Source organism: Oncorhynchus gorbuscha, linkage group LG03, assembly GCF_021184085.1.
Source record: "Oncorhynchus gorbuscha isolate QuinsamMale2020 ecotype Even-year linkage group LG03, OgorEven_v1.0, whole genome shotgun sequence".
NCBI classification, from domain to species: domain Eukaryota; kingdom Metazoa; phylum Chordata; class Actinopteri; order Salmoniformes; family Salmonidae; genus Oncorhynchus; species Oncorhynchus gorbuscha.
Genome location: NC_060175.1, coordinates 104,937,858 through 104,951,160, shown reverse-complemented (window position 1 = coordinate 104,951,160; position 13,303 = coordinate 104,937,858). Strand labels below are relative to the sequence as shown.

Sequence of the window (13,303 nt, the reverse complement as noted above, 5' to 3'; positions counted from 1 at the left end):
CACACTTCCTCTTTCCTCCTCCCCCTCACATCTGATTGGCGAAGGAGGTGGGGGCCTGTCCGTACTCTCCGCCCTCCTGGTTGTACCCCTGCTGCTGCTGGTTGTATTCTGGCTGGTAGCCCCCCTGGGAACCGGCGTACGGGTCCTGCTCGTACCCCGCTTGCTGACCGTACGAGTCTGGGGCGGGCTGCTTCTCCTGGGGAGGAGGGGCACGCATGAAGGGGGCGATGATGCCGGTCTCCTTAAAGACGAACCACAGGTTTCCTCCCCACAGCACCAGGTTCATGAAGCCAAAACACTTGGAAGAAGAGAGAGAGAAATGCTGCGATTACTATGAAGGACTGTAGATACTGGAAGGGAAGAGAGGGGGGAGAGAGACAGAGAGGAGAGGGGAGAGAGAGATAGAGATAGAGAGGGGTAAGGGGGAGAGAGAGGGGGGAGGGGAGAGAGAGCGATAGAGATGGGTAAGGGGAGAGAGAGAGGGGAGGGGAGAGAGAGAGCGATAGGAGGGGGTAGGTGAGAGAGAGAGAGAGAGAGAGAGAGAGAGAGAGAGAGAGAGAGAGAGAGAGAGAGAGAGAGAGAGAGAGAGAGAGAGAGAGAGAGAGAGAGAGAGAGAGAGAGAGAGAGAGAGAGAGGGGAGAGAGAGAGTGAGAGAGAGAGAGAGAGAGAGAGAGAGAGAGAGAGAGAGAGAGAGAGAGAGAGAGAGAGAGAGAGAGAGAGAGAGAGAGAGAGAGAGAGAGAGAGAGAGATAGAGAGAGAGAGAGAGAGAGAGAGAGAGAGAGAGAGAGAGAGAGAGAGAGAGAGAGAGAGAGAGAGAGAGAGAGAGAAGAGAGAGAGAGAGAGAGAGAGCGAGAGAGAGAGAGAGAGAGAGAGAGAGAGAGAGAGAGAGAGAGAGAGAGAGAGAGAGAGAGCGATAGAGAGAGATAGAGAGAGAGAGAGCGAGAGAGAGAGAGAGAAGAGAGAGATAGAGAGAGAGAGAGAGAGAGAGAGAGAGAGAGAGAGAGAGAGAGAGAGAGAGAGCGATAGAGAGAGAGAGAGAGCGATAGAGAGAGAGAGAGAGAGAGAGAGAGAGAGAGAGAGAGAGAGAGAGAGAGAGAGAGAGAGAGAGAGAGAGAGAGAGAGAGAGAGAGAGATGATAGAGAGAGAGAGAGAGAGAGAGAGCGATAGAGAGAGAGAGAGAGCGATAGAGAGAGAGAGAGAGAGAGAGAGAGAGAGAGAGAGTGATAGAGAGAGAGAGATCTAAAAGATACACTATACTGTACAGTGCATTATGAAAGTATTCAGACCCCTTGACTTTATCCATATTTTGCCTTATTCTAAAATTAAAAACAAAAATCCTAATTAATCTACACAAAATACATCATAATGACAAAGTGAAAACAGGTTTTAAGAAATGTTTCCAAATTAAAACAAAAATAAAAAACACAAATATATTATTACCATAAGTATTCAGACCCTTTGCTATGAGACTCGAAATTGAGCTCAGGTGCATCCTGTTTCCATTGATCATCCTTGTGATGTTTCTACAACTTGATTGGAGTACATTGCTGTAAATTCAATTGATTGATATGATTTGAAAAGGCACACACCTGTCTATATAGGATCCCACAGTTCACAGTGCATGTCAGAGCAAAAACCAAGCCATGAGTTCGAAAGAATTGTCCATAGAGATCCGAGACAGGATTGTGTTGAGGAACAGATCTGGGGAAGGGTACCAAAACATTTCTGCAGCATTGAAGGGTCCTCAAGAACACAGTGGCCTCCATCATTCTTAAATGGAAGAAGTTTGGAACCACCAAGACTCTTCCTAGAGCTGGCCGCCCGGCCAAACTGAGCAATCGGGAGAGAAGGGCCTTGGTCAGGGAGGTGACCAACAAACTAATGGTCACTCTGACAGAGCTACAGACTTCCTCTGTGGAGATGGCAGAACCTTAGAAGGACAACCATCTCTGCAGGACCAGACGGGAGACACTCCTCAGTAAAAGGCACATGACAGCCCGCTTGGAGTTTGCCAAAAGGCACAAAAGGACTCTCAGACCATGAGAAAAAAAGATTTTCTCGTCTGATAAAACCAATTTGAAACTCTTTGGCCTGAAAGACAAGGAAACCTGGCAACATCCCTACGGTAAAGAATGGTGGTTGCAGTATCATGCTGTGGGGATGTTTCTCAGTGGCAGGGACTGGAAGACTAGTCAGGATTGAGGGAAAGATTAACGGAGCAAAGTACAGAGATGCTTGATAAAAACCTGCTCCAGAGCGCTCAGGACCTCAGACTGGGTGAAGGTTCACCTTCCAACAGGACAACCACCCTAACCACAAAGTCAAGACAACGCAGGAGTGGCTTCGGGACAAGTCTCTGAATGTCCTTGAGTGACCCAGCCAGAGCCCCAACTTGAACTCAATAAAACATCTCTGGAGACCTGAAAATAGCTGTGCACCGACGCTCCCCATCTAACCTGACAGAGCTTGAGAGGATCTGCAGAGAAGAATGGGAGAAACTCCCCAAATTCAGGTGTGCCAAGCTTGTAGAGTCATACCCACGAAGATGTGAGGCTGTAATCGCTGCCAATGGTGCGTCAACAAAGTACAGAGGAAAGGGTTTGAATACTAAATATACTGTAAATGTAATATTCCCAGGGGGTTTATACATTTTTTTTGTTGCTTTGTCATTATGGGGTATTGTGATGTCATTATGATGTATTGTGATGCATTATGGGGTATTGTGACGTCATTATGATGTATTGTGATGCATTATGGAGTATTGTGATGCATTATGGGGTATTGTGATGTCATTATGGGGTATTGTGATGTCATTATGATGTCATTATGGGGTATTGTGATGTCATTATGATGTATTGTGATGCATTATGGGGTATTGTGATGTCATTATGATGTATTGTGATGCATTATGGGGTATTGTGATGTCATTATGGGGTATTGTGATGTCATTATGATGTATTGTGATGCATTATGGGGTATTGTGATGTCATTATGGGGTATTGTGATGTCATTATGATGTATTGTGATGCATTATGGGGTATTGTGATGTCATTATGGGGTATTGTGATGTCATTATGATGTCATTATGGGGTATTGTGATGTCATTATGATGTATTGTGATGCATTATGGGGTATTGTGATGTCATTATGATGTATTGTGATGCATTATGGGGTATTGTGTGATGAGCGGGAAAAAAACACAATTTTGATCCATTGTAGAATAAGTCTGTAATGTAACAAAATGTGGAAAAAAGCCCAGGGGTCTGAATGCCTTCCGAATGCACTGTATGTTGAAGTGGGTGGGGCTCAAGCTTCATCCCTGTCTCACCCCACAACCCTGTAGAAAGAAATGTGTGTGCTTTTGCCAATTTTAACCGCACACTTGTTTGTTTGTGTACATGGATTTTATAACGTTGTATGTTTTTCTCCCAACACCACTTTCCATCAATTTGTCTAGCACACTCTCATGCCAAAATTATTCCAAATATGTGTTTAAATCAACAGAGATCAACATGTTTTTTTTTTGGTTTTGTTTGTCAATAAGGGTCTGAAGGTCTGTGTTAATAATAAATAAGGACACATGGTCTGTTGTACGGTATTTTGGTGAGAAGAAAATTTGACATTTGTTCAGGACATTTTGTCGATGCTGTTGATGATACTGCAGAGGATCTTTCAGATATTCCTGTTGACAGGGAATCAAGCTTTGGTTTCAAATATTAGGGAAGATGCCAGAGCTGATTCATTGTAGAATAAGGCTGTAATGTATCAAAATGTGGAAAAAATCAAGGGGTCTGAATACTTTCAGAATGAACTGTATATACACAAGTATGTGTACAGCCTCAGAATATTAGTCCTCCTCCACCAAACTTTACAGTTGGCACTATGCATTCGGACAGGTAGCGTTCTCCTTGCATCTGCCAAACCCACATTGGAGGATGCGTGTGTGGCTATTTCAGCCACACCCGTTGTTGACCCGAGTATAAAATCGAGCACACAGCCATGCAATCTCCATAGACAAAAACATTGGCTGTAGCATGGCCCTTACTGAAGAGCTCAGTGACTTTCAACGTGGCACTGTCATAGGATGCCACCTTTCCAACAAGTCAGTTTGTCAAATTTCTGCCCTGCTAGAGCTGCCCCCGGTCAACTGTATGTGTTGTCCTGTTCCGGTCAAATGTAAATGTTGTTATTGTGAAGTGGAAACGTCTAGGAGCAAAAACGGCTCAGCCGGGAAGTGGTAGGCCACACAAACTCACAGAATGCGAGCGCTGAACCGTGTAAGAAATAATCTGTCCTCGGTTGCAAAACTGTCACGTTCTGTGCTTAGTTCCTTTGTTATGTCTTTATTTTAGTTTGGTCAGGGCGTGAATGTTGTGTTTATGTGTTTGGCCTGGTATGGTTCTCAATCAGAGCCAGGTGTTGTTCGTTGTCTCTGATTGAGAATCATACTTAGGCAGCCTTTTCCCACCTGTGTTTTGGTGGGTGATTATTTTCTGTTTTAGTGTTTTACGCATCTTACAGGACTGTATTTATTTTGTATTTTCAGTGTTCAGTAAAATAAATCATCATGAACACATACCACGCTGTGCATTGGTCCGATATTTCATACTCCTCATCAGAGGAAGAACAACGTTAAAAACCCTCACTACTGAACTGGAAGCAACGTCAACACAATAACTGTTTGTCAGGAGGCTCATGAAATGGGCTTACGTTGCCGAGCAGCCGCACACAAGCCTAAGATGGTGTAAAGCTCGCCGCCATTGGACTCTAAAGCAGTGGAAACATATTCTCTAGAGTGATGAATCACACTTCACCATCTGGCAGTCCGACGGACTAATCTGGGTTTGGCGGATGCCAACACTACCTGCCCCAATGCATAGTGCCAACTGTAAAGTTTGGTGGATGAGGAATAATGGTCTGGGGCTGTTTTTCATGGTTCAGGCTAGACCCCTTAGTTCTGGTGAAGGGAAATCTTAACGCTGCAGCATACAATTACATTCTAGATGATTCTGTGCTTCCAACTTTGTGGCAACAGTTTGGGAAAGGCCCTTTCCTGTTTCAGCATGACAATGTCCCCCGTGCACAAAGCGAGGTCCATACAGAAATGGTTTGTCGAGTTCGGTGTGGAAGATCTTGACTGGCCTGCACAGTGCCCTGACCTCAACTCCAACAAATGCCAAATTGGATGCCGACTGCGAGTCAGACCAAATCGCCCAACATCAGTGCCCAACCTCACTAATGCTCTGGCTGAATGGAAGCAAGTTCCCACAGCAATGTTTCAGCGTCTAGTGTAAAGCCTTCACAGAAGAGTGGAGGCTGTTATAGCAACAAAGGGGGGACCAACTCCATTTTAATGCCCATGATGTTGGAATGAGATGTTTGATGAGCAGGTGTCCACATACTTTTGGTTTGTGTAATTAATATAAATATTAGTGTAATTACACTGCAAAAAATTACTTGTTACTTTGATTTCTTATTCTTATTATTTTTTGACAACATTGTTGGTTAGGGGCTCGTAAGTACCGGTAAGCATTTCACTGTAAGGTCTACTACACCTGTTGTATTCAGCATTTCACTGTGAGGTCTACTACACCTGTTGTATTCAGCATTTCACTGTGAGGTCTACTACACCTGTTGTATTCAGCATTTCACTGTAAGGTCTACTACACCTGTTGTATTCAGCATTTCACTGTAAGGTCTACTACACCTGTTGTATTCAGCATTTCACTGTAAGGTATACTACACCTGTTGTATTCAGCATTTCACTGTGAGGTCTACTACACCTGTTGTATTCAGCATTTCACTGTGAGGTCTACTACACCTGTTGTATTCAGCATTTCACTGTAAGGTCTACTACACCTGTTGTATTCAGCATTTCACTGTAAGGTCTACTACACCTGTTGTATTCAGCATTTCACTGTGAGGTCTACTACACCTGTTGTATTCAGCATTTCACTGTGAGGTCTACTACACCTGTTGTATTCAGCATTTCACTGTGAGGTCTACTACACCTGTTGTATTCAGTATTTCACTGTGAGGTCTACTACACCTGTTGTATTCAGCATTTCACTGTAAGGTCTACTACACCTGTTGTATTCAGCATTTCACTGTGAGGTCTACTACACCTGTTGTATTCAGCATTTCACTGTGAGGTCTACTACACCTGTTGTATTCAGCATTTCATTGTGAGGTCTACTACACCTGTTGTATTCAGCATTTCACTGTGAGGTCTACTACACCTGTTGTATTCAGCATTTCACTGTGAGGTCTACTACACCTGTTGTATTCAGCATTTCACTGTAAGGTCTACTACACCTGTTGTATTCAGCATTTCACTGTAAGGTCTACTATACCTGTTGTATTCAGCATTTCACTGTAAGGTCTACTACACCTGTTGTATTCAGCATTTCACTGTAAGGTCTACTACACCTGTTGTATTCAGCATTTCACTGTAAGGTCTACTATACCTGTTGTATTCAGCATTTCACTGTGAGGTCAACTACACCTGTTGTATTCAGCATTTCACTGTAAGGTCTACTACACCTGTTGTATTCAGCATTTCACTGTAAGGTCTACTATACCTGTTGTATTCAGCATTTCACTGTAAGGTCTACTACACCTGTTGTATTCAGCATTTCACTGTAAGGTCTACTATACCTGTTGTATTCAGCATTTCACTGTGAGGTCTACTACACCTGTTGTATTCAGCATTTCACTGTAAGGTCTACTACACCTGTTGTATTCAGCATTTCACTGTAAGGTCTACTATACCTGTTGTATTCAGCATTTCACTGTAAGGTCTACTACACCTGTTGTATTCAGCATTTCACTGTAAGGTCTACTATACCTGTTGTATTCAGCATTTCACTGTGAGGTCTACTACATCTGTTGTATTCAGCATTTCACTGTAAGGTCTACTACACCTGTTGTATTCAGCATTTCACTGTGAGGTCTACTACACCTGTTGTATTCAGCATTTCACTGTGAGGTCTACTACACCTGTTGTATTCAGCATTTCACTGTGAGGTCTACTACACCTGTTGTATTCAGCATTTCACTGTGAGGTCTACTACACCTGTTGTATTCAGCATTTCACTGTGAGGTCTACTACACCTGTTGTATTCAGCATTTCACTGTGAGGTCTACTACACCTGTTGTATTCAGCATTTCACTGTGAGCTCTACTACACCTGTTGTATTCAGCATTTCACTTTGAGGTCTACTAGACCTGTTGTATTCAGCATTTCACTGTGAGGTCTACTACACCTGTTGTATTCAGCATTTCACTGTAAGGTCTACTACACCTGTTGTATTCAGCATTTCACTGTAAGGTCTACTACACCTGTTGTATTCAGCATTTCACTGTGAGGTCTACTACACCTGTTGTATTCAGCATTTCACTGTGAGGTCTACTACACCTGTTGTATTCAGCATTTCACTGTAAGGTCTACTACACCTGTTGTATTCAGCATTTCACTGTAAGGTCTACTATACCTGTTGTATTCAGCATTTCACTGTAAGGTCTACTACACCTGTTGTATTCAGCATTTCACTGTAAGGTCTACTATACCTGTTGTATTCAGCATTTCACTGTGAGGTCTACTACATCTGTTGTATTCAGCATTTCACTGTAAGGTCTACTACATCTGTTGTATTCAGCATTTCACTGTAAGGTCTACTACACCTGTTGTATTCAGCATTTCACTGTGAGGTCTACTACACCTGTTGTATTCAGCATTTCACTGTGAGCTCTACTACACCTGTTGTATTCAGCATTTCACTGTGAGGTCTACTACACCTGTTGTATTCAGCATTTCACTGTGAGGTCTACTACACCTGTTGTATTCAGTATTTCACTGTGAGCTCTACTACACCTGTTGTATTCAGCATTTCACTGTGAGGTCTACTAGACCTGTTGTATTCAGCATTTCACTGTGAGGTCTACTACACCTGTTGTATTCAGCATTTCACTGTAAGGTCTACTACACCTGTTGTATTCAGCATTTCACTGTGAGGTCTACTACACCTGTTGTATTCAGTATTTCACTGTGAGCTCTACTACACCTGTTGTATTCAGCATTTCACTGTGAGGTCTACTAGACCTGTTGTATTCAGCATTTCACTGTGAGGTCTACTACACCTGTTGTATTCAGCATTTCACTGTAAGGTCTACTACACCTGTTGTATTCAGCATTTCACTGTGAGGTCTACTACACCTGTTGTATTCAGCATTTCACTGTGAGGTCTACTACACCTGTTGTATTCAGCATTTCACTGTGAGGTCTACTACACCTGTTGTATTCAGCATTTCACTGTGAGCTCTACTACACCTGTTGTATTCAGCATTTCACTTTGAGGTCTACTAGACCTGTTGTATTCAGCATTTCACTGTGAGGTCTACTACACCTGTTGTATTCAGCATTTCACTGTAAGGTCTACTACACCTGTTGTATTCAGCATTTCACTGTAAGGTCTACTACACCTGTTGTATTCAGCATTTCACTGTGAGGTCTACTACACCTGTTGTATTCAGCAATTTCACTGTGAGGTCTACTACACCTGTTGTATTCAGCATTTCACTGTAAGGTCTACTACACCTGTTGTATTCAGCATTTCACTGTAAGGTCTACTATACCTGTTGTATTCAGCATTTCACTGTAAGGTCTACTACACCTGTTGTATTCAGCATTTCACTGTAAGGTCTACTATACCTGTTGTATTCAGCATTTCACTGTGAGGTCTACTACATCTGTTGTATTCAGCATTTCACTGTAAGTTCTACTACATCTGTTGTATTCAGCATTTCACTGTAAGGTCTACTACACCTGTTGTATTCAGCATTTCACTGTGAGGTCTACTACACCTGTTGTATTCAGCATTTCACTGTGAGCTCTACTACACCTGTTGTATTCAGCATTTCACTGTGAGGTCTACTACACCTGTTGTATTCAGCATTTCACTGTGAGGTCTACTACACCTGTTGTATTCAGTATTTCACTGTGAGCTCTACTACACCTGTTATATTCAGCATTTCACTGTGAGGTCTACTAGACCTGTTGTATTCAGCATTTCACTGTGAGGTCTACTACACCTGTTGTATTCAGCATTTCACTGTGAGGTCTACTACACCTGTTGTATTCAGCATTTCACTGTTAGGTCTACTACACCTGTTGTATTCAGCATTTCACTGTAAGGTCTACTACACCTGTTGTATTCAGCATTTCACTGTAAGGTCTACTACACCTGTTGTATTCAGCATTTCACTGTAAGGTCTACTACACCTGTTGTATTCAGCATTTCACTGTAAGGTCTACTACACCTGTTGTAATTCAGCATTTCACTGTGAGGTATACTACACCTGTTGTGTTCAGCATTTCACTGTAAGGTCTACTACACCTGTTGTATTCAGCATTTCACTGCGAGGTCTACTACACCTGTTGTATTCAGCATTTCACTGTGAGGTCTACTACACCTGTTGTATTCAGCATTTCACTGTGAGGTCTACTACACCTGTTGTATTCAGCATTTCACTGTGAGGTCTACTACACCTGTTGTATTCAGCATTTCACTGTGAGGTCTACTACACCTGTTGTATTCAGCATTTCACTGTTAGGTCTACTACACCTGTTGTATTCAGCATTTCACTGTAAGGTCTACTACACCTGTTGTATTCAGCATTTCACTGTAAGGTCTACTACACCTGTTGTATTCAGCATTTCACTGTAAGGTCTACTACACCTGTTGTATTCAGCATTTCACTGTAAGGTCTACTACACCTGTTGTATTCAGCATTTCACTGTGAGGTCTACTACACCTGTTGTATTCAGCATTTCACTGTAAGGTCTACTACACCTGTTGTATTCAGTATTTCACTGTAAGGTCTACTACACCTGTTGTATTCAGCATTTCACTGTAAGGTCTACTACACCTGTTGTATTCAGTATTTCACTGTAAGGTATACTACACCTGTTGTGTTCAGTATTTCACTGTGAGGTCTACTACACCTGTTGTATTCAGCATTTCACTGTTAGGTCTACTACACCTGTTGTATTCAGCATTTCACTGTAGGTCTACTACACCTGTTGTATTCAGCATTTCACTGTAAGGTCTACTACACCTGTTGTATTCAGCATTTCACTGTAAGGTCTACTACACCTGTTGTATTCAGCATTTCACTGTAAGGTCTACTACACCTGTTGTATTCAGCATTTCACTGTAAGGTCTACTACACCTGTTGTATTCAGCATTTCACTGTTCTACTACACCTGTTGTATTCAGCATTTCACTGTAAGGTCTACTACACCTGTTGTATTCAGCATTTCACTGTAAGGTCTACTACACCTGTTGTATTCAGCATTTCACTGTAAGGTCTACTACACCTGTTGTATTCAGTATTTCACTGTGAGGTCTACTACACCTGTTGTAATTCAGCATTTCACTGTGAGGTATACTACACCTGTTGTGTTCAGCATTTCACTGTAAGGTCTACTACACCTGTTGTATTCAGCATTTCACTGTGAGGTCTACTACACCTGTTGTATTCAGCATTTCACTGTGAGGTCTACTACACCTGTTGTATTCAGCATTTCACTGTGAGGTCTACTACACCTGTTGTATTCAGCATTTCACTGTGAGGTCTACTACACCTGTTGTATTCAGCATTTCACTGTTAGGTCTACACCTGTTGTATTCAGCATTTCACTGTTAGGTCTACTACACCTGTTGTATTCAGCATTTCACTGTAAGGTCTACTACACCTGTTGTATTCAGCATTTCACTGTAAGGTCTACTACACCTGTTGTATTCAGCATTTCACTGTAAGGTCTACTACACCTGTTGTATTCAGCATTTCACTGTAAGGTCTACTACACCTGTTGTATTCAGCATTTCACTGTGAGGTCTACTACACCTGTTGTATTCAGCATTTCACTGTAAGGTCTACTACACCTGTTGTATTCAGTATTTCACTGTAAGGTCTACTACACCTGTTGTATTCAGCATTTCACTGTAAGGTCTACTACACCTGTTGTATTCAGTATTTCACTGTAAGGTATACTACACCTGTTGTGTTCAGCATTTCACTGTAAGGTCTACTACACCTGTTGTATTCAGTATTTCACTGTAAGGTCTACTACACCTGTTGTATTCAGCATTTCACTGTAAGGTCTACTACACCTGTTGTATTCAGCATTTCACTGTAAGGTCTACTACACCTGTTGTATTCAGCATTTCACTGTAAGGTCTACTACACCTGTTGTAATTCAGCATTTCACTGTGAGGTATACTACACCTGTTGTGTTCAGCATTTCACTGTAAGGTCTACTACACCTGTTGTATTCAGCATTTCACTGCGAGGTCTACTACACCTGTTGTATTCAGCATTTCACTGTGAGGTCTACTACACCTGTTGTATTCAGCATTTCACTGTGAGGTCTACTACACCTGTTGTATTCAGCATTTCACTGTGAGGTCTACTACACCTGTTGTATTCAGCATTTCACTGTGAGGTCTACTCACCTGTTGTATTCAGCATTTCACTGTGAGGTCTACTACACCTGTTGTATTCAGCGCATGTGACTAATACAATTTGATTTGTATACAGACCTAGGGGGCCTATATACGCTATATTACATAGTTATGTCATAGCTACAGTATGCAATGGTTTCAAAATTGAGAACAAGCTGACTCAGGACATTACCACGGATCCAGGGAGATCTCAGGACATTAACAAGGATCCAGGAGATCTCTCAGGACATTAACAAGGATCCAGGGAGATCTCTCAGGATTCAGGACATTAACATCCAGGGAGATCTCTCAGGACATTAACAGGATCCAGGGAGATCTCTCAGGACATTAACAAGGATCCAGGGAGATCTCTCAGGACATTAACAAGGATCCAGGAGATCTCTCATTCATTAACAAGGATCCAGGGAGATCTCTCAGACATTAACAAGGATCCAGGGAGATATCTCAGGTAGGATCCAGGAGATCTCTCAGGACATTAACAAGGATCCAGGGGGAGATCTCTCAGGACATTAACACAGGATCTCTCAGCATTTCAAGGATCCAGGGAGATCTCTCAGGACATTAACAAGGATCCAGGGAGATCTCTCAGGACATTAACAAGGATCCAGGGAGATCTTCAGACATTAACAAGGATCCAGGGAGATCTTTCAGGACATTACAAGGATCCAGGAGATCTCTCAGGACATTAACAATAATCCAGGAGATCTCTCAGGACATTAACGAGGATCCAGGATTCAGGGAGATCTCTCAGGACATTAACAAGGATTCAGGGAGATCTCTCAGGACATTAACAAGGATCAGGATCCAGGATCAGGATTCAGGAGATCTCTCAGGACATTAACAAGGATCCAGGAGATCTCTCAGGACATTAACAAGGATCAGGATTCAGGGAGATCTCTCAGGACATTAACAAGGATCCAGGGAGATCTTTCAGGACATTAACAAGGATCCAGGATTCAGGGAGATCTCCCAGGACATTAACAAGGATTCAGGGAGATCTTTCTGGACATTAACAAGGATCCAGGATCCAGGAGATCTCTCAGGACATTAACAAGGATTCAGGGAGATCTCTCAAGGACATTCACGGAGGATCCAGGGAGATCTCAGGACATTAACAAGGATCCAGGGAGATCAAAAAGATGTGGGAGATGTCAACAATCCCACATGAGAGGGTTATTATTAAAAACATGGATTCTGCTGATTAATCATTCATATCAATTTCTCTTTCAATGTTCCAATGTTTCAATGACATTGTTTCTAATTTCAATGAATGTAATATAACATCTCTGTTACAATGAATGTAATGTAACATCTGTTACACAATGAATGTAATGTAACATGTTACAATGAATGTAATGTAACATCTCTGTTACAATGAATGTAATGTAACATCTCTGTTACAATGAATACTACATCTCTGTTACAATGAATGTAATGTAACATTTCTGTTACAATGAATGTAATGTAACATCTCTGTTATAATGAATGTAAATGTAACATCTCTGTTACAATGAATGTAATGTAACATCTCTGTTACAATGAATGTAATGTAACATCTCTGTTACAATGAATGTAATGTAACATCTCTGTTACAATGAATGTAATGTAACATCTCTGTTACAATGAATGTAATGTAACATCTCTGTTACAATGAATGTAATGTAACATCTCTGTTACAATGAATGTAATGTAACATCTCTGTTAGTACATGTAATGTATCACTGTTGTAATGGTATTTCTGTTACAATGAATAATGTAACATCACTGTACAATAAACT

General features: G+C 41.8%; 1 protein-coding gene across 1 annotated transcript in view; it reads right to left on the bottom strand.

Moving 5' to 3' along the window:
- The window catches only part of sypa (synaptophysin a), a 41,156-nt gene that overhangs the window by 1,872 nt on the left and 25,981 nt on the right, over positions 1–13,303 (bottom strand). Inside the window, exon 6 of the mRNA XM_046337959.1 lies at positions 1–298. This exon is cut by the window's left edge and continues 17 nt beyond it. Coding sequence (XP_046193915.1) covers positions 26–298 — 273 coding nt within the window. The 3' untranslated portion in view covers positions 1–25. The remainder of the gene's footprint in view (positions 299–13,303) is intronic.